This window comes from Megascapheus bottae, chromosome 1 (assembly GCF_031878675.1).
Source record: "Megascapheus bottae isolate mThoBot1 chromosome 1, mThoBot2.hap1, whole genome shotgun sequence".
NCBI lineage: Eukaryota > Metazoa > Chordata > Mammalia > Rodentia > Geomyidae > Megascapheus > Megascapheus bottae.
The window spans coordinates 3,662,798-3,686,497 of NC_143509.1; the positions used below are offsets into that span (position 1 = coordinate 3,662,798).

Genomic DNA, 23,700 nt, shown 5'->3' on the forward strand with positions numbered 1-23,700 from the left:
CTCCCGTTAGCAAAAAGCCAGACGTAGAGGCATGGCCCAAGTGATAGAGGACCGGCTTAGCCATCTCATCGCCCAGAGTTCAAATCCCAGTACTGCCAAAAACTGCATAAGGTGTGTCAAAGGGACAGGTGTTCCCTGCTCTGTGGGGAACCATGTCACCCTCCTGTCACACCTGGCGCTCATTTGTCACTGTGGGGACACAGCCCCAGTGTCACCTTCACTCCAGTCTGACACACTCACACCGCACTAGCTAGCCAACTTCTTGCTGATCTGCCTCTCAGAGCTATAACTGTGTGGGTTTTGCTGGTCCTGGGGCTTTTGAGTGGGTCTTTGCAGCTAAATATCACTTACCTTTCTGCTGGGGCTGGCTTTGAACCCTGATCCTCAGATCTCAACCTCCTGAGTAGCTAGGATTACAGGCGTGAGCCATCAGTGCCCAGCTTAGTACAGAGCTTTTGACTCCTCAGGAAAAAGGTCAATGCAAAGGCCCTGGGGTAGACTGGGACTTGTGCCCAGAGGGTTTCTGGGAGCCTGGAAGCAGCCAATAGGAGTGGAGTGAGAAGATGTGGGGGGTCGGGGGCCCACTCATCATTTGTGTTTTCATGCCTTTGTCCTTGGCACGCAACACTGTTTTGCCTTCAAATACCATTTCCTATTCTCATCTTGGGCTGCAGTCTTCTCACAGCTCTGCTAGTGAGGGAGGAGCTTCCTGGGGCCCATTTCCTGATGCAGGGCCAGTGTTCCTGCTTTTCAGGGAGCAGGGAGAGTGGGGGAGGTCCCCCAGCTGCTCTCCTTCTGCTGTGGCGCAGAGGGGAGATGGTGAGTGTGCCATGAGGGTTGCAGGCTCATCCTTTTGTCTGCTGTGAATCAGGAAGGGCCCATCAGAAAAGCCAAGCTGGGCTAGGGGTAAACTGAGGCACTGGGGTGAATACATGTTGGAGAAGGCCTTGAGGGTGGGACAGGGGTAAGCCCTTTAAAGAAAGCATGTTTGGGGGTTTTATTTATTTTTGTAGGTCCTGAGGCTTGAGCTCAGGGCCTGGGTGCTGTCCCAGCATTTTTTTTTTTTTCCCAGTCCTGGTGCTTGAACTCAGGGCCTGAGCACTGTCTTTGGACTTTCTCAAGGCTAGAGCTCTACCACTGGAGCCTCAGCACCACTTCTGGCTTTTTTCTATGTGTACTGAGGAGTTGAACCTGGGTCTTCATGCATGCTAGGTAAGCACTGTACCACTAGGCCAGCTCCCGGCCTCCAGCATTTTTTTTTTATTTAAAAGATTTTATTAATGCTGATTTTTACATCATATTTCAAATGTCATGTTTAACAAACAAGTATTCAAGAAGGGAATCTTTATGCAATCACTGGCACATAAATTTCAGAACATAATCAAAATGAAGCTGAGAGCTTGTATGTCATAGATACATATCTATAATGTCTATAGGATATATATCCCATCATAAGTTTTTATGACTATGTAGTTATATTTGTATCTCCAAGACCGTGTCAATAACCTTGGGCGTCCCAATATTGAGTCATCACTCTTGTACTGTTTGGGTCTAATATGCACATATTAAGGAGACTATACGCCTTTTGTTCCTTTGGAATTGACTTATCTCAACATGATTTGCTATGGTTTCATCCACTGCTCAGCAAATGCAGTTGTTTTTTCTTGTCTTGTGGCTATGTAGAATTCCATTGTATATATGTACCACAGTTTCTGGATCCATTCATCTGTGGTGGGGCATCTGGGTTGTTTCCATCACTTGGCTAGTGTGAGTAGTGCAGCGATGAACATGGCTGAGCAGGTGTCCTTATCCTATCCTGGGTTATGATGCTCAGGATAGATGCCAGGAGTGGTATGGCGGGATCGTAGGGAAGGTCTATTCTTAGGTTTTTTTGTTTTTGTGGGTTTTTTGTGGGTCATGGGGCTTGAACTCAGTCTGGGCACTGTCCCTAAGCTCTGTAGCTCAAAGCCACCTCCCTACCCCTGGGATACCACCCTACCCTGAGCCAAGCCACACTTCCCATTTTTTCTAGAGGTTAATTCCAGTCTCAGGTCCTTTTTGTGCCGGGGGATGGCTTTGAACCTCAGTCCTCAGATCTCAGCCTCCTGAGTAGCTAAGATTACCGGCCACAGAACCACCAAGTGTCCTACAATTTTTTAACTCAAGGCAGGTGCTCTACCACTTGAGCCACAGCTCCATTTCCGGCTTTTGAGTAGTTCATTGGAGGTGAAGAGTCTCACTAACTTTCCAGCCTGGGCTGGTTTTAAACTCTAATCCTCAAGTTGCCAGCCTCCTGATAAACCAGGATTACAGGTGTGAGCCACGGAGCCTGGCAGAAGGAACAGCTCCAAGGCTGACACCCATAGGGCTTAAGCATCCCCGTTGGGGGGCGGGGGGAGGCTGGTGTTTATTCTTCCTGCTGTTCATCATCTTGGCAAGATGACCTTGTCCTGCCAGGAACCAGGCCCTGGGAAACAGCTGCCTCCTCCAGAAAGTCAGAGTCAAAGGGCAGAGCTGGGCAGGGAGGAGGAAGGCTGGATCCCCACCCCTCCCCAAGGGACTCCTGATTGCAGGAAATGTGTCACAAACAGCACAGACTGCAGCTCACCAGGCACTCGGATGGCTGGCGTGAGTCCCATGAACAGGAGACCTCCAAAAGTAAAAGTTTCTTTGCTTTTTCACTCAGGGCTGGCGCTCTACCACTTAAGTCACACCTCCACTTTCAGCTTTTCAGTGGCTAATTGTAGGTAAGAGTCTCACATGCATTCCTGGCCCAGCTGACTTCCTACCTGTATGCTCAGATCTTAGCCTCCCAAGTGGCTGGGAACCACTGACACCCAGGTGATCCTGTTCCACCCTGAATTGAGCCCAGGAATCCATCATGCCGCAGAAAGAAACTCCACAAAAATCCTTTATAAAAACTTTATTGGGGGGATGGGTAGAAAATGGGGGGTGAGGCCCCTGAAGTCGAATAAATACCACAATAAATAAGCACCCCCGTGTTTGTCGGTGGGGGGCGGCCCCCGGCCCGCGGGGAGAGGGGAGCAGGTTCAGGCCGATGTCAGCTGGATGGAGAAGACCTCGCCCCCATCCGGGGACTCGGCTGCGCCCCCCGACTCAGCGCCCCCGTCTGCGCCTGCGCCCCCGGCACCTGCGCCTGCGCCATTCAGACACACGGCCTCGCCCGAGCTCTCGGCCTCCTGGACGTTGTACTCGCCCTTCTTGCAGGCCGTGGACTGCACGTAGAAGGCCAGGCCGGCCCCGGCCGCCAGCAGCACCGCGCCCCCTGCCGCGCCCCCCACGGCGATCCACAGCCAGGGACCTGGGGGGCGGGGAGGGGGGACACCCTCACCGATCGGGGCTCCCCGCACCCCGCCGCCACTCTGAGCCAACCCGGACCCAGGCACCTGCCACGGGAATATAATTGTGTGCATGTGTGGCCAGCCGCACTGGTGTTCCACTCGGGCCAGTGCCTGCAGCTTGACATTTTGCTGCTTACTTGGAAATAAGAGTCTCACGGACTTTTCCGCCGGGTTGGCCTAGAACCTGGATCCTATGGATCTCAGCCTCCTGAGCCGCTCGACTTACAGGTGTGAGCCCGGGAATAGGAACTCCTGACTCCCCTAGACCCATACGGATGAGTCCAGTCCACTAGTTCCAGACCCCTCTCCCTCCGGTCTCCAGGATCTCTACCTCCATCAAGTTGGATCGCCTCCTTGAAGGCTGAGGCCCAATCAGAGTGCACTCCGGAGGCCCCGCCCCCTTGTTGGCCCCGCCCACGCCAACCCGGCCCAATGCGGGCCCCGCCCCGACGCAGGCTCCGCCCACCGAGGCCCCGCCCCTCATGCCCTACTTAACCGACCACGCCCCCGTTCCCACTTACCGGCCACGCGCACCGTGATGCGCCGCGCGTGGCGCCCGTGCGCGTTGGTGGCTGCGCACTCGTACTCCCCACCGTGGCTGCCCACGGCGCCCGCCACGCTCAGGGTGCTGTTGTTGCTCGACAGACCGAGGTTGAGCGCCCCCGGGGGCGCGCGCCAGCTGATCTGGGCGGGAGGCCAGGCCTCAGCGCGGCAGGTCAAGGTGAAGTTCCCGCCGGGACGCACGCTCGGGGGAGAGGCGGCCAGCTCGGCCACCACCGGCCGGTCTGCAGGGGGGCAAAAGGTAGGAGGGGGGGTGATCAGTCGTGCCCAGGGCCAAGCTCCGGTGATGGGCAGGCGGAAATGGGGCCTCCCGTCGCAGCCCCTTGGGATAAACGTTTTTTGTTCTCATGGAATGGGAGGAGCAGGCAGGGTCCCGCGCCTCTGTCCCCCGCCCTGATGCTTTCCTTTGTCTTTTCATCCTGTTCCAATTTGGGTGCTTGAACTCAGGGCCTGGGCGCCGTCCCCGTGCTTTTTCACTCAAGGTTGGCGCTCGACCACTTGAGCCACACCCCCACTTCAAGCACTTTGCTCGGTTAACTGGAGGCAAGATTCTCAAGGACTTTTCCACGCGATCCTCAGATCACAGCCTCCTGAGTAGCTGAGATGCCAGGTGTGAGCCACCCCAGAACCCCCCCCCGGATTCTGCCAGGATTGGAGTCCCCTCCAGCCCTCCATCCCGCGTGGGTCTCACTCACACTCCACGCCCACAGTGACGGTCCTGGAGTCCGTTCCGTGGGCATTGGTGGCCACACACTGATAGGTCCCCGCGTCCTCGCGGGACACGCGCAGGCGCTCAGGCCGGGCGGCGCCATTTCTGGAGCAGCGCACCCGTGGGGAGGGGCGGCCCCGGGCGGCGCAGGCCAGCGCGGTCACCTGGGTCCCTTCCAGCCACGTCTGGTGACTTGGACAGCTGGCCTCGTCCATCTGCGGCGGTGCTACAATAAAGCCATGGGGTGGGGGGGGGAAGGGAGGCGTCAGAGAGAGGCCTGGATGTGGGGGGCCCCTCTTACTTCCCCGCCCATCTGGGCCCCGCTCACACTCCGCGCTCACGACGACTGTTTTGACGGTAGAGCCATGGCGATTGGTGGCGTTGCACAGATAGACCCCGGGTGTCAATTTTTTAGGGTTCCCAGTGTTTCGGGGACCAGGATTTGAGGATGCCAGGGGCAGTGCCACTCCCTCACTGGCACCCTCAGGGCCTATGCACTCGACGCGAGGCTCTGGCTTCCCATCCACTTCACAGGAAAACGGCTTCCCAGACCCTTCTACCCAGGTCCAGTTGCTGGGGCAGCTCAACTCCTCAAAACTAGGACCATCTGGGAAACAAAGAAGGCAGAGGTCGGCTCAGGGGACCGCCAGGAAGCCCTGGATGGACGGCATGGCCCCTGGGTGACTCAGAGCTCCGATGCTCACATTCCACGGTGATCACCACATTTTTGGCTGCAGAGCCTCGGGGGTTGGTGGCCTCGCAGCGGTAAATGCCCGCGTGCTCCCGGGTGACCTGCTGGAACCCCTCGATGATTTCCGCCTTGCTGGTGCGCTCGCAGCTCACGTCGGGTGGTGGGACACCATGTGCTACACAGCTGAGCGATGCTACAGTGCCTTCCAGCCAGGTAATGCGTTCCGGACAGCCCACACTGTCCAGAGCAGGCGCATCTACAAGAGGGTTGAGGGTTTTAGAAACTGATCTACCCCACCCTCTCCAGTCTTGGAGCCTGAATTCAGGCCCTAGGCACTGTCCCTGAGCTTCTTTTTGCTCAAGGCTAACACTCTAACCACTTTGACTTCAGGGTTTCTGGTGGTTAATTGAAGATAAAAGTCTCATGGACTTTCATGCCCAGGCTGGCTTTGAACCACAATCTTTGGGTCTCAGCCTCGTGAGTAGGAAGAATTACAGACTTGAGCCAGCTGTACCAGGCTGAGATCCATCTCTTGTCTGTAGTAATCCTTTTGCTTTATCCCAAGGTCATGAGGAAGGGTATGCTCGTCTAAGGAGAGGGGGTGTCTCCTTGTTTTCCAGTTTTACCATTAGTCCTGTACCCTCTTCATTCTGTCTCTGTCAAAACCCCACCCAGGTGCCACGCCCCAGTCTATGGACAGCTTTCCCCTTTCCCAAGATCCTGCCCAAGTCCAGTTGGTCACCAACCTCTTCCCATCCCTAAAATCCTGCACAAAGGCTTGGCATGGCAGTGTACCTCTGTAACCCTAACTATGTGGAAAGTGGATTTTCACAGCATTGAGGTTCCAGGCCAGCCACCATAAAAAATAAACCAGATCCCATCTCAACCAAGAATCCAGACGTGCTTTCCCATATCTGTAATCTATTACTTCCACAGAAGCAACTGGGGGAGGGAGGAGCTAGACCTTTTGCAAAAAAAATTAATGATTGTAACTAAAGCAAAGAAAAAAAGGGGGGGATTAGACTTGCAGCCTAGTAAACATGAGGCATTAAATTCAACTCGTACACTAGCTGGGCACCGGTGGCTGTAAATCCCAGTTACTCAGGAGCCAGAGATCTAAAGATCAAAGTTCTAATTCAGGGAAAGTCGGTGATTTTTGTTTTGTTTCTGTGGGTCATGGGACTTGAACTCTAGACCTGAGCTCTTCAGCTCAAGGTTACCGCTCCACCCCTGGAGTCTCAGCGCCACTTCGGTTTTCTGGTGGCTAATTGGAGATCAGAGTCTCAAAGACTTTTCCTGCCAGGGCTGGCTTTGAACCTTGATCCTCAGATCTCAGCCTCCTGAGTAGCTAGGAATACAGGTGTGAGCTACTGCGAAGGGCTTGAAAGTTGTTGATTCTTATCTCCAAGGAACCTCCAAAAGGCTGGGAGCAGAGGTGTGGCTCAAGTGGTAGAGTACCAGGCTTAAGTGAAAGCTCAGGGGCAGCACCCAGGCCCTGAGTTCAATCCCCAGCACACACACACACACACACACACACACACACACACACACACTGTTTCCCCCTCCCCCACGTCCTCTCTGATGCTTACACTTAAGTTCCCAGACAGAGAACCAGAAGGAGGCGCGCCCCGCGCCTCTACTCACACTCCACGGTCAGCATCACGTCCTTGACCGCCCGGCCCTGGGCGTTGGCGGCCGTGCAGCGGTAGACGCCGGCCAGCGCGCGGGTGACGGGCCCCAGCAGGCCCAGCGCCAGCACGGCCCCGCCGTCGGGGCGCGCGCAGTGCACGGAGGGCGCAGGGTTTCCGCGGGCCTCGCAGCGCAGCGATTGCTCGGGGCCCTCGGGCCACGTCCAGCTCCTGGGACAACCGGAGTCGTCCAGCCGGGGAGCATCTGCGGGCAGGGACGTGGGACACGGGAGGCTCTTTTGCAAGGATCCCCTCCATCCACGACAGGGTCAGAGACCCCCGGCAGGTCCTTGGAGTCACCCGGGATGGAGGGGCGAGGGGTGAGCACCGACTTACACAGGACGCGAAGCGTGGCGCTCTGGTTTTTGCTCAGTGTCTCCCCGTCCACCTCGAGGGTGGCACCACAGAAGAAGTCACGTTTGTCGTCGTCCTCCGTGACGTTTATTTGCAGCTGGACCGGCTGTCCCGGGACAGCAGCTGGAATTCCCTCCAGCGTGACCAGCGCTTGAGCCCCGCCACTGCAAGTGACAGTGACCACCTTCCCCTCGGGTGCGTTGGGGTCGCTCAGCGTCAGGAGGGGCGCTGGGAAGCCTGCGTGGGAGCATTGACTGGAGTCCGCAGGGCAGGCCCCGCCCACCCTTTCTGCCACGCCCCTTTCAGATTTCCCTCTTCCCATTGGCTGCCGGCAAATAAGTGTCCCGCCTCTCGACCACGCCCACCAAGTGCCACGCCCCTCTCGCGCCTCTCGCACTCCCCCGCCCCCCACTGGCTCTTACTATAGACGGTCACGTTTTCCCAGGCTTCGCGGCTTTCGCCCCCCAAGGTCACATTGCACACCAGCTGCCTGATGCCCTCGCGTTCTTCGCCAGCGGTGGCGATGGCAGTGGCCCTCAGGGCGTCCCCCTCAGGGGTGACCTCAGGATTCAGCCTCTGATCTCCCAGCGCCAGGTAAACCTCAGCCTCTGAGGCTGGAAACAGTCCATCCAGAGTGCAGCTCACCGGACTTTCTGCGCCCACTTCCAAGAGTCGGGGAGCCGTGAGGTGCGGGGGGTCAAGTGGCAGGGCTGGGGGCGGGGGAGAACAGAGCTTGAGGTTCAGCCCCGAGCAGTCGGACGGGCTCGTGGCGCACTGCCTTACGCACCAAGCCCACCCCATTTGGGGGGCTGGGGAGGCCTCTCTACCAACTCACCAAAAGTTCGGAGCTCTCTAGGGGCTGAGCTGTTCTCAAACAATCCCAGGCCATGCGGCCGCAGATCTAACTCTGCCCGGCAGGAGAAATTAGCGCCATGATCCTCCCTCCGAGCCAGGACGGTGGCCGTGAGCACCGCGCCCCGCGCTCGGGGCGGCTCCCCCACAAAACTACGACGGATCAGCTCCTGGGTGCCCCGTAGCAGAGCCAACGTGAGGCTTCCCCGGGGTCCGGCGCCGGGGACCCTACAGCTCAGGGTGAAGTTCTCGCCTATGGGCTGCCAGGGAGGCAAAGGTACCAGCTCCACGCGATCTGGTCGCTCTGCAAGGAGGGGGTGGAGGGAGGCTGGGATTTAGGGAGACTGAGGCGGGGTGGGTACGGTGCTTGGAGAGGAGGGCGTGGGGATCTGGGGGGTGGAGCCTAAGGGGAGCCCTGCGCCCCCTCCTCCCCCAGGGTGGGGCCTGGGAGGGGAGGAAGCTTAGTGAAGTAGCCTCGTGGCCGCCCGGAACTCACGGAAAGTGCGAATGAGCCCACGCGCCTGGAGCGTGCGGCGCGCGCAGCGGAAGAAGCAGACCGGCTGGGTCTCCGGTTCGCGGATGTCCACCAGTTGCCGCGCCAGCCAGCGCAAACCCCTCTGGGTGCCGTTTCGACGCAGTGAGGTCTCCAAGCCGCCGCGCTCCGGCCGAGGGCAATTGGTGCTACAGTTCAGCCACAGCGAACCCCCGCGCTCCACCAGCGCCACTCGCGGCTGCAGGTCCGCCCAGAAGGGCTCCTGCGCGACCGCTGCCCGGGGAAACGCGGGCTCAGCTTGGGGAGGGGCCCAGCTCCCCAAGACCTTAGCCATCACCCAGGCCATATCTGGGGGCTCCCCACAGGGGAGTGATCTCCAAGAGACTCCAAGGAAGGGGTGGGAAAAACACTAGGGAGGGGGACAGGGGAGAGGAAAAGTGTGTGTGTGTGGGGGGTCTTAGACACACGGAGCCACAAGATAGGCGATTCCAGGTGGGGGATGGGACGCAAACCGATTCTTAAGATGATGGCACCTCGCCAGGAGAACGAGGGAGAGAGGGGGGAGAGATATCGGGGTGCAAGCAAAGGAGAGATGAAGTCGGGTCACAGACCAAGGAGGACCCCAAACCTAGGTGAAAAGTGTGGAAAGAAGACTTGGAACTGGACGTATGGAACAACCCCGGGACGCAGTTGCCAGGGCTCCCAGTGGAGCGGGAACTCCACTTCGGTTCCGCTCCCTGAGTGTTGAGATGGGGTCTCCGCCGATCGCGAGGAGGGAAAATGCCAGTCGGTGCACCGAGGTGCAGAACGGATCGGGAGGGGAGGGGAAGGAGAGCCAGGCGGTCTCGGGGCGCGGGCTGGGTGCTGGAAAGCACCTGCATCTCGAAGGGGGTGGGGGAGAGAGGGGACTAGGGGGAAGACCTGGGCTCAGGTGGGGGCCGAAGCGTGGGAGCGCGGAGAGGGCGGAGCCAGGAGGGGCCTGAGGCTGCCCCGCGGGTCCGGCAACTCCGCCTCCGCCTGGTCCACCCGAGCCGGGGCGGACTCGTCTTACCTGAGAGGCCGAGGATCCCCAGGCCCACGGTAACCCAGAGGCCGAGTAGCGCTCGGCGCGGCCCTGGCGAAGGCCCTGGCATCGCCGCCGCCGCCGTGGGGGGAAGCGCAGGAGGCGAGGGGAGCGCGAGTGACGAGCCGGGCTGGAGGACGGCGCGGCGCGGCGCGGCGGGTGGAGTGTGGGGGAGGCCGACTTGCGCTCGGGGATTGGTTTAAACGTTGGTAACTTGGTTTCCAAGGAGGGGGCGGCGGCAGAGGCGGCGGGGAGGGAGGGATGGGGGGCGGGCGGGAGGCGAGCGTGTGTGCGGGGCTCCGAGGCCTTGGTGAAATCGAGCCGGCGGGAGCGCGCCAAGCCCCGGGGTCTACGCTGGAGGTCGGCCCGGTCGTCTGCAGTCATTCCTGGGGGCGGCGCGGAGGTGGGGGGGGAGATGCCGGGTGTCCCCACCCAACCACCCTCCACCGACCCCTGGGTTCCGATGCTCGGTTCTCGCGCTGTATTTCGAGCTCCGCCCCCTGTGCTTGGCTCCGCCCACCAGCGCCCCTTAGGGCGGGGGCTGGTTTGGGGGCTCCTAGGAACCGCACCCGGGAAGGGCAGTTCTAGAGGAGGATTTGGGGGGCGGCGCCTCCTTCCACTGATTCTTCTCCCTTGACCCCCCCATTCCGGACCTTCCGGATCCGAGCTGAGGATTGCCACCCGCGTCCCCTCGCTCCCCCTCCGGCTCGGCTTCGCTCCGGCACGAGACGGCGGCGGGGGCGGGGAGGAGGGCGGGGCCCCGATGCCGGCGAGTCGGGGACCCGGGGACACGTGTGCGCGCGCGCCGTGGCTCGCAGGCGTCTACCGTGAGAGTCGGCTGAGCCCCGGGGGTCCGCGTTTACCCAGCGTGCAGCGGGCATGTGTGCGTCTCTCTCGGCGAGGGTGAGCCCGCGCCTTCCTGGGGTGGGGGGGACGGGAGGGGGGCCTGGACTCGCTCCGCCCCTCTCCACAAACGGCCCCCATCCCCGCAGCATCCCAGCGAGACCCGGAAAGCGACTGTGACAACACTCTGGTTCCAGCATCTGGCTCTCCCTCCCTCCTTCCCTCCCTCCCTCCCTCCCTCCCCACCCGTCCAGATGCCTATCTGGCTCTGAGACTCACCAAAAAGCATCGCCACCCCGCGTGGACCCGCTGTCTGGTATCTCCGCCGGGGCTGCCATTGCCCGGACGGCTCCTCTGGGTACTCACATCCTCTCCCTCACGAGCCCCCTCCTGCCCACCCAAGCGTGACCTCGTCCCCCCCCCCGCACCCTCCCCAAGGGTTGTAGCTCTGGGAGTAGAGTGGAGGGGGTGGGCGGGCCGGGGAGAGGAAACTTAGTGTCCAATCAGAGCTGCTGCGCGTAGCGGCAGAGCCAATCGGAGGAGACGTCCCACGGGCCCGCCTTCCCCGGCCGGGGGCGGGGCGGCCGCTGGGCTCTGCGGCTCCCGACGTCGAGGCCGCTGGAAGTTTTACTACGTGGGCTGCACACGAGGAAAAGCGGGCGGAGGTCTGAGACCCCACGTGGGTTTTTTTGGTTCCTTTCGTCAGTCCTGAGCTCCAGGGCCGGACACCGTCCCTGAGGTCCTTTTTGCCACGGAACCCCTTCGGCTTTTTCTGTGACGGATGGGGGATAGGAGTCTCACCCACTTTGTTGCCCTGGCTGGCTTCGAACCGCGATCCTCAGAACCCAGCCTCCTGAGTCACTGGGATTACAGGCCCCCACATGGCCATCTCGGGTGCCTTGAAAGAAACAGGGAATTTGGAAAAAGCAGAGCCCCAAATTAAAAAAAAAAAAGTGTGGGGGGCTCCAGTGGCTCAGATCTGTCATTCTCGCTCCGCAGGAGGCTGCGATCTGAGGACCATGGCTCCAGGCCAGGCTGGGCAATCAAGTGCAGGAGTGTCTTACCTCCAGTCCCTCACCAAACAAGCCAGAAGCGGAACTGTGCTGGCTCCAGTGGAGCCTTGAGTGGGGGGAAAAACAAAACAAAAACTCAGAGATTGAACCCAAACCAAAAAAAAAATAAAATAATAAAATAAACAGACAAGTAAATAAAGGAGCCCAAGCTACTGGAGATCAAGGTTTTATTGACGGAGGAGCGGCCTTCTTCCCGCTCAGCGGGCTTGAACACCCGTCTCCTACGCCCCCGGCCCCAGAGCCAGGTATTTGCACAGGAAGGCGGCGCCCACGCCGAGAAGAATTCCCACCATGGCGACGACGGAGGTGGAGGCCAAGGCCACGGAGGTGCGGCTCCAACCTGAGGATCCGAGGTGAGAAGTCGCCACCGGTGCCTCTGCCAGGTTGACCCCCTGCTCCCCCCCCTGTCCCCCCACCAGTGTGTGTTGGGGGGGGCTCACCGAGGAAGGACAGCACGACCGGCGCCGAGCTGCTTCGGATCACCAGGCCGTCGAGGCTGAGGCGCGCGTGGCACGTCAAGGGTTGCCACAGGTCGTGGGGCCCCGCGCGGATCACGTGGGTCAAGGTGACATTGGCCAGATCCAAACCCTGGAAGCGCTCCAGGCTTTCGAAGTAGATGACGCGGCCGTCCCGCCGCAGCGTCACCGCCAGGAAGCCCACGGGGAACACGTGCGTCACGTGGCAGCGCAGGGTGTAGCGGCGGCCCACGAGCACCGGAGGCTCCAGGATCACGCTGCGCGGGGGCTCTGAGGCCGGGCAGAGAGGGGGGAGCCCGCGGGCACCACCGTCAGGCCCCCCCCCCCGCCTCCTCCCCTCGCCCCAGCCCTCCCCGGGCCTCGAACCCTTGATCCTCACTGTAGGCGTTGATCCTGGCCGTGGCCTCTCGCGTCTGTCCCGCGCAGGTGACCAGGCAGTCCACGCTGGAGCGCCAGGCTCTCACCTCCAGCAGCTGATACGATGCCCAGCCGGGGCCCTGCAGCACCTGGCCCTGCCTCAGCTGGGTACGGAGGCTGGACGTGGCCGGCAGGGGGCAGCTGTGGCTGCAGTTCAGCCACACCGAGTCCCCAGGAGGCACAGCCACCAGCTCAGGGGTCAAACGCACCCAGAAGGGCACCGAGGTCCCCGAGGACGCAGGGGGGCTCACTCCATACCTCTGCTCATCCTGGAGGTCCTGACTGCTCCCCTGACCCGGGATGGCAGCCACTAGCCAAAGAGGGAGCCACGGAAAGACAGGCCGCATGGCTGAGCCTGCACTGAGGGGCCCAGAGCCAGGGTGCTGGGGCTGGCTCTGGAGATAAAGAGGCCGGGAGCCCCACCTTTTCAGACCCGCCCGACCCTGAGAGGAACCAGAGGCCCCATAAGAAGTGCTGGAATCCTGGAACAGCCCCTCCCTACACACACATACACAGGCACACACACACACACACACACACACACACACACACACACACACACACACACACACACACACACACACACACACACACACCCTTCCACTCCAGATCCTGGGTTCAGCCAAAAATAGTATTGCAGTTTCCTGGTTAAGGATCTTTGGTTTTCCCAAATAATTATTTTTTACTTTTTTTTTTTTTTTTTTTTTTTTTTGCCAGTCCTGGGCTTGAGCTCAGGGCCTGAGCACTGTTCTTGGACTTTCTCAAGGCTAGAGCTCTACCACTTGAGTCTCAACACCATTTTCCGGCTTTATTCTATGTATGTGGTACCTAGGAATTGAACCTGGGGCTTCGTGCATGCTAGGCAAACACTACCACTAGGCCAAACTCCCCGCCCCAAATAATTATTTAAAAAAAATAATTGGCGTGTCAGCTTTAGGGTTGGGTCAGTCAATAGCCTTTTTCTTTTCTTTTTTTTTTTTGCCATCGTGGGGTTGGACTCAGGGCCTGAGCACTGTCTTTGAGGGTTTTTTTCTCAAGGCTAGAGCTCTACCACTTGAGCCACAGCACCACTTCTGGTGCTTTGCGCATGCTAGGCAGTCACTCTACCACTAGGCCAAACTCCGGGTCCCAAGCAGTCTTTTCTGAAGAGAGGAAGTGAGCCATCAATGGTTTCCACCAAACAGCTTAGAAAGAACTAGAAGTCCAAACTGTGACTGATAAAAAAACCTTTATTGGCCCCAAGGAAAATTGTCCAGCGCTGGGGTGGAGATTGCGAGAGGGGTAACCCCCACTGCTTGAGGGTCTGATCCATGAAGAAAGTGGAATTTCAGAGTTCTCCTGAAGGTGGGTCCGACTGGGATGGAAATAGGCAAGATCAGGCCACTTCCTGGGACTCCACACTTGAGCTGCCAGGCAATGGGCACCCAGATTCAGGCTCTGTGAACTCTGGAAGAGATGCATGTGAGTGTGGAAGATGGCTGAAAGTACCAGGGCTGAAAGGGGAGCAGGAAGGGCTCTAGGAGTAGTGACTGAGCACGTAACCATTGCAAAGCCAAGTGCTTTTGTGTCTGATGTGTGTGTGCGCCAGAACTGGGGCCTGAACTCAAGGTCTTGCTCTCACTTGGTTTTTTTCACTAAAGGCTGGTGCTCTACCACTTGAGCCACAGCTCCACTTTCAGCTTTTTTCTGGTTAAATTGGAGGTAAGAGTCATAAGGACTTTCCTGCATCAAGCTAGTTTTGAATTGTGTTCCTCAGATCTCAGACTCTTGAGTAGCTAGGGTTATAGGTGTGAGCCCCACAGAATCAGGCCTAATTTTTAAGAATGAGAGAAATAAGAAAAGAAAAAATTAGGGGCTAGAAGTGTGACCTAGTGGCAGACTGCTTGCCTAGCATGTATGAAGCCCTGAGTTCAATTCCTTGGTACCACATATACTGGAAAAGCAGAAAATGGTGCTGTGGCTCAAGTGGTAGAGTGCTGGCCTTGATAAAGCCTCAAGGACATTGGCTAGGCCCTGAGTTCAAGTCCCAGGACTGACAAAAATAAAATAAAATAAAGCCCACCTCTCCTTCCACCAAGCAGCTTAGGTCAATGGAATGACTCCATTCATTTAGCTCTATATGATCTCTCTCTCTCAGTCAGTTATGCAGCTTCAACTCCAGGCCTCAGTGCTTGTCCCTGAGCTATTTTGCTCAAGGCTAGCACTCTACTACTTTGAGCCACAACTCTACTTTCAGCTTTTTGGTGATTTATTGGAGACAGGAGTCTAACATACTTCCCTGCCTGGGCAGGCATTCAACTGTGATTCTCAGATTCCAGCCTCCTGAGTAGCTAGAATGACAGGGCCTCAGCCACAGGCACTTGATTGATTTATTTTTTAAAACCAGATACTCTTGTGTAGTTGCTGCAGTCAGTACAAATGGACTTGGCCAGCTCTGACAGATTTGAGTTCTCCATAAAAGCCGGAATTTGTGTTACTTTGGTACATTTTTCTAGCCTCCATGGAAGGTACTCAATAAATAGTAAGAAAAAAAATATTACAAAATAATAAATACATGATCGTGGAGATCTGGGGACAAATCAACAGAGAGCAGGGTTTGAGCTAGCATGGGTCAGAGGAAGACTGGACATCTGAGATTCCACCTGGGGTCATTCTGCCTTTGGGCCACAGGGCCCTAAGATATGCAATAGAAGGTGATTACAGTGCTTCCTGGCTGTAGGGCCCACGTGGCTATATTTACATTATCTCCATTCCCATCTGTCTCCTGCCCATCCAGGTCAAGTTTCCAGGTCGGCTTCCAGTTCCGACTTCTCCTTTTGACTTAGTCTCCCAGCTACAGATGAGCTGTGAGGCCTCCAGGGGCCCTGAGGGGTGCGGCTGTCTTAACTCCAAATGCTTGCATTGGGAGGCCACGGCCCCTGTCACCCTGAGGAGTCGCTGTGGCTAAGTGACACACACACAGGTCCACTATTCTGTTCAGTTCAACACCACAGTGGAGCAGGGGGTCCCGGGCATGAGCGGGGCACCAGGAGGTGGGGCTTGTGTGCTCTGTTTCATCGCCCAGGCTTCCCGAGCCTTTTGTAGCTTGTATTTCTTGATCTTTCGCTGCCGGTTGTAAAGGTAAACTCCCATGACCACCATGCTCAAGATGACTGCCACTGCCACCAAGATGATGACCACTAAGTTATTCTGGTTGTCTGCAGGGAAGAGGCCGGGTGAGGTGGGGTTAAGAGGGGAAGCAGGCCCCACATACCCACCCGTGCCCAGCTCTGCACACTCAGATACTCACAGATCACTGTCAGGACCACATCGCGGACCACCACCCCTCGGGAGCTCATTGCCCGACAGCGGTAGGTGCCAGCCTGCTCCCGCTTGACCGGCCTCAGCTCTCCGATGGGCAGTGGAGCTCCATCATGTGTCCGCGTACAGCTGAGCTGGGGGACTGGGTTCCCCCGAGTTTGGCAGATCAGAGTCTGGTGGGACCCCTCTTCCCAAGTCCAGTTGCCCAAGCAGTCACTCTCATCTAGTCGGGGGCCATCTGGGGGAGAAAAAAAATACAATGCAAGAGGAAGGGCAGAAGACTGGAGGAGTGTGGCAGGGCTGGAGGGCTTGGGCCCGGGAGAGCTAGGGGCTCATTGTCTGCAGGCGCCCCACTCACACAGGACACGGAGCTCCACCGTCCGGTTCTTGTACAACAACTTCCCGGACACCTCCAGGCCAGCAGAGCAAAAGAAGCGACGTCCGTGATCCTCGGCGCTGGCGTTCATCGGGAATTGGGCCTTGGAGGACGGTGGCTGGGCTGGGGCACTGCTCAGGTTCACCCAAACTCCAGAAGGAGCTTCACAGGACACTATCACCAGGCTCCCTTCCGACACCTCGGGCTGGCTCAGGGTCAGGTTGGGACCAGGGAAGCCTAGGGGTGCGGCACACAGTGAGCCCCGCCCCGTCCTCGGTCCTCTGCCCTATAGAAAGCTGCCGCCCCTGGCCACAAGACCAACCCTATGGATAGCCACACCCACAAAGCCACGCCCCAGACCCAGGCCACGCCCCTACAAGAAGCACACCTGCGGTGCAGGCTCTGCCAATCCCGGCTCCCTCTAGAGTCCGGTCCCGCCCACTCCGTAGACCACGCCCCTCCAGGCCAGCCTCCAAGAAGTCCTGCCCAATCAGACTGTGCCTCTTAAAAGCCCTGCCCACTCTAGACCACGCCTTCAATAATCACCACCCAATCCGGACTACATTTCCAGGAAGGCCCCGCCCCACTGTAGGCCACGCCTCCGCCAAACGCTCCGCCCCCTCCTTACTGTAGATGGTCAGTGTCTTCTGGCTCTGCCGCGTCTGGTTCCCTAGGCTGACGACGCACAGCAGGTTCTGGGGGCCCTCCTGGTCCGCGGTCACCTTGATGATGGTGGTGGCTGACACAGAGTCCTCCTTGTAGGTGGTGGTGGAGCTCAGCCTCTTCCCGCCCAGCTCCAAGTGTATCTGGGCCTCCAAGGCCGGGAACAGTCCACCCAGAGAGCAGTCCAGGGGCTGCAAGGTGCCCGTCTCCAGGACCACAGGCACCTCCAGGGCCCCAGGCATGGAAAGTTGCGGGGGACTCATGGGTAGGACTGGGGAGAAACGGAAGGCATGGTCAGAGACCTTTGCTGCAGCCTGCTCAGCTGCTTTCTGGAAGATTCTCTTCCCTGGAGATGTCATACACCCTTTAAGGAGATCCTGCAGACACCAGCAGCTCATCCCATAGCTAAAGACATTTTCCTTCCAGAAACTTCTTCAAGCCAAGCATGACTTCTCCCTACCCTCAACCCAGGAACTGCCCCGGCCCCCCCCCACCAGCCCTTCCAAGCCCACCCTGTCCCAATGCCTCACCGAAGGTTCGCAGCTGCCTGGGGACCGAGGTGTTCTGGAACAGTCCCAGCCCCTGGGACCGCAGGTCCAGTTCCGTGGCACAGGAGAAATTGGCACCATGATCACTTCTGCCGGCCAGCACCGTGGCTGTGACCTCGGCCGGCTCCCCCAGCACAGGCTGCCGGCTCAGCTCCTCCTGCCCGCGGCGCAGCACCGCCGTGAGGTTGGGCCGAGGTTCCCCGCCCTTCACCCTGCAGGTCAGGGTGAGGCTTTGGCCCACTGGATGCCAGGGGGGCAGGGGAGCCAGCTCCACACTCTCTGGGAACGCTGAAAGGGAGAGGGGAGAAAGTGAGTCCCTTCAATTTGCCAAACCTCCTGGCTGGTGCAGACAGTCCACACCTGTCTGGGAATTTAAGATGTTGTTTTTTTTCCTCAAACAGAACACATCACCTCAGCATGCAAGAATGCCAAGAGTTTCAAGGGAAAAATGGTGAGTGGGCTCTAAGTATTTGTTCAGGAAACCAACACATTCTTAATTCACTGACACAGTGTTTGACAAGTAGAAAAGAATCTGGAACCTGGTCCAAAAAAAAAAAAAATACATCAAAGTAGTCCAGAAAGCATGGGTTTAGAAAGAAACTGAAGGGCCAGGCATAGTGGCTCACACCTATAATCTTAGTTATGCACACACAGACAAACAAAAAGGCATTTGAAGGTTGGCTTGAGATTCAGTGGTAGGGTATTTGCATGTAAAGGCCCTGGGTTCTATACCCGGCACCACATATACACAAGCCCCAAAAGGTTACCCAATAATGCCTATTGCTGTGTTTGTGTGACCTGGCCTCTCTGAGCCTCAGTTTCCTGAGCTGTAAAATAGTGCTTCTAGAGGTCAAAACATAATTAATCCACTTGAGAGGTTCGGGAACCAGGTGCTGCTGGCTCTCGCCTGTAATCCTAAGCTACTCAGGACGCTGACATTTGAGGACTGTGGTTTGAAGTCAACCGAGGCAGGGAAGTCCATGAGGCTGACACACACAGAAAGCTGCCAAGGCAACTCTCAGAGGTCGAGCACTGAAATCTAAGTCTATAAGGTGTCGCAAGTAAAATTTGAGGTCCCTTAAACTCCAGCCCCACAAATGGGACCCAGAAGCCCTGAGTTTAGTTCTGTTTCAAGTAAGACTTAGGGGAGAAAGGGACACTGGTGGCTCATGCCTGTAATCATAGCAACTCAGGAGGCTGAGATCTGAGGAACATGGTTCAAAGCCAGCCCAGGCACCAAAGTCCTTGAGGCTTTTGTTTCCAATGAACCACCAGAAAACTGAAAGTGGCACTGTAGCTCAATTGGCAGAGCACTAGCCTTGAGCAAAAGAGCTCACAGACAATGCCCAGGCCCAGAGTTCAAACCCCACCATTGATTAAAAAAAACAACAACAACAAAAGGGCTAGAAGTTTGGCCTAGTGGTAGAGTGCTTGCCTAGCATGCATGAAGACCCAGGTTCTATTCCTTGGTACCACATATATAGAAAAAAGCTGGAAATGGTGCTGTGGCTGCAGTGGTAGAGCTCTAGCCTTGAGAAAGCCCAAGGACAGTGCTCGGGCCCCGAGTTCAAGGCCCAGGACTGGCAAAAAATAAAAACAAAAACAAAAACAAAAAGCAAGACTTAGGGGAGGCTGTGATCTTTCCCAGCTGCTCTTTGATCCGGACTTTCAGTCCATCACTAAATCCTGCTTATTCTGTTATTCAAATATTTGTCTGCTCCTCTCTTTGTGGATCCTTCCACAATCAATCACAATCTGGAACATCTCACGGTCAGGGGCGCTGTGTGTGTGTGTGTGTGTGTGTGTGTGTGTGTGTGTGTACAAGGATGCACACATACACTGGTCTTGGGTCTTAAACTCAGGGCCTGGGTGCTGTTCCTGAGCTTTATTTACTCAACAATCAAAGCTGGTACTTTATCACTTGAGCCACACCTCCACTTCTCTGTTTCACTGATTCACAGATTTTCCTCCCCAGGCTGGCTTTGAACTACAATCCTCATATTTCAGTCTCCTGAGTAGCCAGCATTACAGGAAAGAGCCAGTGGTGCCAGGCTTTTTTTTTTTTTTAACCTCTTTTGACCTAGATTCTTGCTATGTTGCCCAGCCTGGTCTCCAACTCCCAAAGTCAAACCGTTCTCCTGCCTCAGCCTCCCGAGTAGCTGAGATTGCAGGTAGAATTCATTCTTTCCTCTTTTTCTTCTCAGGCTCCTGCATTAACCGATGCAGCTTCCCCCCAATCTGTCTGCCGCTGCCCCCTCATGCAGCAAGGGACATGCTCCTCAAAGTTGACTGCTTTTCTTTTGAAAGTCATCTGAACACACCTTGGCGCTCATTCCTTCCTGGCAACAGGCTGGTCCTTGTACTTTTATACAGTTGTATATTACTCCCCATACACTCAAACCACTGCTCCTCTCACTGGCCCTGTACAAATGGAGGGGTTGGTAAAGTTTTGCCCTTGAGACAGAACTGCAGTGTGGCTGGGAGACGAGGCTCACTGGCAGTGGTTTGGCTCTGACTTAAGGGCGTGACTTAATAGTGGAGGAGTGGCCCTACAATAGAATGGGGCTTGGTGATGGGGGCGTGGCTTTGTCTTGGGGGCGTGGTCCAGTGATGAAGTATAACTCATTGGCTCCTTGGTAGGGGCAAGGCTTAGCTTGAGGGCGTGGCCCTGAGGCTGGGGTATAGCTCCTTGGCTCCGTGGTCAGTGTGGCTTGACTCCAGGGCATGCCTCAGGGTGGAAGTACAGCTTTGTAGCACAGGTTCCCATAGCAGAGGCTTGCTACCTACCTCTAGCAAGACACACACACACACACACCACAGAGTGTGGCAAACCCCAAGAGATTTGAAGTGGCTTCTAAATGATCAGAGGACTTTCCAACTGACTGCCAACCTTTAGCCTCTGCCTGGCTCTCCATCCCCTCCCATCCTTTCCACTCCCATCCAGCAACTCACAGTACACGGTGATGGTGGCCTGAGATGACACCTGGACATCGTGACAAGCAGCAAAACATATGGGGCTGCTGTTTTCCTGAACTTCGCTCAGTTTAAACAGCTTCCAGTTGACCCCAGAGTCCAGCTCCACTTTGGACAATTGTGTTTCCAGGCCCAAGATGTTAGGCACAGCACAAGAGGTACTGCAGTTGAGCTCAACAGACCCCCCTCGGGGCACGATGGGGCTCTGGGGGAATACCGAAGTGGATATCTGAGCACTTCTGGTCCCTAAAACAAAACGAGACAGACACATCTGTTAACAGACGTGATTGGACTGGCTGCTGGCACACAGTCTTGAGCCAGACCAATAGATAGAGTCATAAGCAAACAAGATAATTAATAACGGATGTTAATAGGAGCCCTGGTAAAAACAAAACAGGGAGAGAGGCTTATGGCTTAGTGACAGATTTGAGCAGAGATTTGAGTGATGGGAAAAGGCTGGACTTTCAGAGAAGGGGGAAGTGGATTTCAAGCAAAAGAACATCACATGCAAAAGTCCTGAGGCAGGATAGTGGGACTCTAGAGAACAAACGGGGAAAGGAGGAAATGAAGCTAAGAGGGGTCACGTAGGCAGTACTAGCCATGATAAAGAGCTGTCCCTTAGGGCTAGAAGTGGCTCCATGTACAGTCTGCCTGGCATGTGCTAAGACCCTGTGTTCCATCCCTAGCCATGTAGCAAAAGATAGGCTGAAAAGTCTGTGGAAACCCACCCTGGCCACTCCCCCCAAATTCCTTGTCCTTAGATGACTTAAGAGATTGGATGTTCACCAAGGGGGAGTCTCGAGTTCTGTTTCACAGAAGGGAAGGGGTGGGATCTCTAATCTACCAGAGATCCAAAAGCTGAAGTCCTAGTTACACACACACACACACACACACACACACACACACACACACACACACCACAAACGAAATTGTGACCAACACAGTTTCTACTAAAAGTCGCTAGAAGGCATTTCTCAAGTCACTTCTTCTTTCACAAAACACACGTGAGGGTAGGTATAAGACTTCTGATGCATTTCTTACGGAGTCACAGTGGCTGTGACAAACTCATTTCAACAGCTGTCCTTAAACCCTCTGCCAACAGATCACCTCACAAACCCCCAGCAAATCCAGCTTCTTGCATTCCTGACAAACCAAAGTTTTAGCTTTATCTAGCCATTACAGATAATAACTCAACGTGAGTAGTTTAGAGTCTTGGGCTACTATTCCTTATGAGTGTGTGTGTGTGTCCTAGGACTTGAACTCAGGAACTAAGCCCTGTCCCTGAGCTTTTATGCTCAAAGATAGTGCTCTATAACTTAAGCCCCACCTCCAATGCTGGCTTTTGGGTGGTTGATTTTGGAGATAAAGACTTTCACAAGACTTTCCTGTCCAGACTAGCTTCAAACCTCAAGCCTCAAACCTCAAGCCTCCTGACTAATCAGGATGGTAGACGTGAGCCATGGGTAGACGTGAGGCATGGGCACTGGCTAAGAAGCTGCTACAGAAAGTCTGGTCACAATTGGAGATGATTTGTTAGGAATGATTAAGCAGGAGAGGAGGGCAAGAAAACAGAGACCTCAACAGATTCAATCAGATTTCCCTGGTGGCTGCAGAGCGATGCAAAGTACCAGTGGGCGGCAAGGGAGATACAAGCGGCAGGGAAAGTGAGTCCAGAGATTCCAAGTACAAACAAGGGAGTCAACTCAGGCACTTGGCAAAAGGTTCCAACCCCGGGCCATGCATAACTTTCAGGCTGGGAAGTTTGTTTTGTTGTTCTTCTTCCAGAAACTTGCTTCAAGGCGAAAATTTCCAAGAATGGCAGGAAGATGGGGAAGGGAGGAGAGTGGGGCCCTGAAGACAGTACCATGGGGTCCCCATTTCCATCCACTCTCCCCCTTCTCTAGCTGGGCTATTGTGGGGAGGGCAAGCTTGGGGTGTCATGGCTTGCCCCATGTCTCAGCTTTTGGCCCCATGATTGAAGTCAATCACTTCTGGAATTTCCCTGCCTGGACTTCCCCCGGGGAAGGAGCCCAGTGCCTGTACTTGGGGACCCCTCCTCTCTGTGGCTTAGCAGTGTGCCTGGCATGGTGGCTCAAAACGTGGCTCAGGCTGGTCACCCAGGAGGCTGAGATCTGAGGATGGTGGTTTGAACCAGCCGGGTGGGAGTCTGTGAGACTCTCATCTCCAGTGAATCACAGACTAGGCAGGAAGTGGTGCTGTGGCTCAAGTGGTAGCACCGCTAGCGGTGGGCACGAGCAGTTCAGGGACAGCGCCCGGGCAACCTGGTTCAAGCCTCAGGACCGGCCCCCCAAAAAAGGGCAATCTACAGCCCAGACCAGCAAGGGAGGATGCGAACTCAGGGTTTCGCAATCCGTGGCCCCCCCACTCCCTCTCCCTTCCCACGGCAGCTGCTCAAATTGCCAAGACGCCACCCCCCAGTGGCCTGTCGGGGGGTCAGGAGGACAGGGCGGGGGTCCTCGAGCGCCATCGCGCCCCCCACCGCCCCCATCCCGGCTCACCTGGCAGCAGAGCGGCGATCAGGGCCAGGAGCAGCGGCCGGGGTCCGGGGGACGCCATGGGCAGGGCCGGGCCGGGCAGGGCGCGCGCGGGCCGGGACGCTGCGCTCGGGGCGAGCCGCGTCGCGGGGAGCAGCGCGCCCGCCTTTATAGCCCGCGGCCCCCGGGGGCCAGGGGGCGGTGCAGCCGCTTTCCCGGAAACCTCGCGCCTTCCCCTCCGGAACGAGGGCTCCGGCATTTCCGGAGCCAGAGGTGCCCGGGCCGCCGGGGGTGGTCCTGCCCCGCTGCCCCGGAGCCCCGCGCGCAGCCCCGGAATTTCCAACCTGAAGCAACCGGGAGGGGGGCGGACGAGGACCAACCGGGGGAGGGAGGGGGGGAGGGAGGGGCCTGCGGACCCCGACACCCCCCACCCCGTCACCCAACTCCCAGCTCCGGAATTGGACGTCGCCACCTCCCCCTGCGCCCCTGCTGCCCGCCCCCCCCCGCCGCGTCCACTGCGCAAAAGGGTAAACTGAGGCCGCGCGCTTTGAGGCGATCAGAGTCCGGGGCCGGGTGACCCGGGTCGTTTTGGGGATGCGCCCGTCCCGCCCGGGTGACTGGGAGATTTCCAGAGAAGCGAGGCGAGCAGGTCCCGACACCTGCAGGCCGCGCGCCACGCCGCGTCCCCGCGCCCCCCCCCCCGGGCCCCCCAACCTCGCTTCCGCTTTCGGCCCTGGGGGGGCGGGGAAAAAAGGAAGTCTCA

The 23,700-nt window shown here is 57.2% G+C and overlaps 3 protein-coding genes across 4 annotated transcripts; all 3 read right to left on the minus strand.

Moving 5' to 3' along the window:
* Positions 1–2,916: 2,916 nt before the first annotated feature.
* Icam5 (intercellular adhesion molecule 5) lies at positions 2,917–9,880 on the minus strand. The gene is made up of 11 exons (XM_090336488.1): positions 9,762–9,880; positions 8,714–8,983; positions 8,201–8,521; positions 7,788–8,075; positions 7,348–7,602; positions 6,968–7,216; positions 5,337–5,579; positions 4,961–5,239; positions 4,619–4,858; positions 3,884–4,147; positions 2,917–3,322 (listed from the first exon to the last, which is right to left on the minus strand). Exons 1-11 carry the CDS (start codon positions 9,841–9,843, stop codon positions 3,051–3,053), a joined length of 2,763 nt encoding a protein of 920 aa, XP_090192614.1. The 5' UTR covers positions 9,844–9,880; the 3' UTR covers positions 2,917–3,050.
* A 1,968-nt stretch (positions 9,881–11,848) lies between these two features.
* On the minus strand, positions 11,849–12,929 carry Icam4 (intercellular adhesion molecule 4 (Landsteiner-Wiener blood group)). The gene is made up of 3 exons (XM_090335597.1): positions 12,545–12,929; positions 12,130–12,435; positions 11,849–12,029 (listed from the first exon to the last, which is right to left on the minus strand). Exons 1-3 carry the CDS (start codon positions 12,927–12,929, stop codon positions 11,911–11,913), a joined length of 810 nt encoding a protein of 269 aa, XP_090191723.1. The 3' UTR covers positions 11,849–11,910.
* An 864-nt stretch (positions 12,930–13,793) lies between these two features.
* On the minus strand, positions 13,794–23,068 carry Icam1 (intercellular adhesion molecule 1). 2 transcript variants are annotated; one of them, XM_090336945.1, is made up of 7 exons: positions 22,962–23,068; positions 20,422–20,688; positions 17,452–17,757; positions 16,887–17,192; positions 16,241–16,495; positions 15,872–16,120; positions 13,794–14,028 (listed from the first exon to the last, which is right to left on the minus strand). In XM_090336945.1, coding segments are annotated over exons 1-7 (1,443 nt in total). In that variant the 5' UTR covers positions 23,020–23,068; the 3' UTR covers positions 13,794–14,026. The 2 variants fall into 2 exon arrangements, with proteins under 2 accessions (XP_090193071.1, XP_090193061.1); XM_090336935.1 differs by having other exon boundaries at positions 13,794–15,779.
* Between the last annotated feature and the right edge of the window lie 632 nt (positions 23,069–23,700).

Coding starts and splice junctions, on each gene's coding strand:
- Icam5 (XM_090336488.1), bottom strand. CDS start 9,843: ATGCCAGGGCCTTCGCCAGGGCCGCGCCGAGCGCTACTCGGCCTCTGG. Junction 8,984..9,761: donor GGGGATCCTCGGCCTCTCAG/GTAAGACGAGTC, acceptor TTCCCCGGGCAG/CGGTCGCGCAGGAGCCCTTC. Junction 4,859..4,960: donor AGTCGTCGTGAGCGCGGAGT/GTGAGCGGGGCC, acceptor GCTTTATTGTAG/CACCGCCGCAGATGGACGAG.
- Icam4 (XM_090335597.1), bottom strand. CDS start 12,929: ATGCGGCCTGTCTTTCCGTGGCTCCCTCTTTGGCTAGTGGCTGCCATC. Junction 12,436..12,544: donor GGCCAGGATCAACGCCTACA/GTGAGGATCAAG, acceptor GCCCGGCCTCAG/AGCCCCCGCGCAGCGTGATC. Junction 12,030..12,129: donor GGTCGTGCTGTCCTTCCTCG/GTGAGCCCCCCC, acceptor TCGGATCCTCAG/GTTGGAGCCGCACCTCCGTG.
- Icam1 (XM_090336935.1), bottom strand. CDS start 23,019: ATGGCGTCCCCCGGACCCCGGCCGCTGCTCCTGGCCCTGATCGCCGCT. Junction 17,193..17,451: donor CAGGCAGCTGCGAACCTTCG/GTGAGGCATTGG, acceptor GTTTCTCCCCAG/TCCTACCCATGAGTCCCCCG. Junction 16,496..16,886: donor GAAGACACTGACCATCTACA/GTAAGGAGGGGG, acceptor CCGCACCCCTAG/GCTTCCCTGGTCCCAACCTG.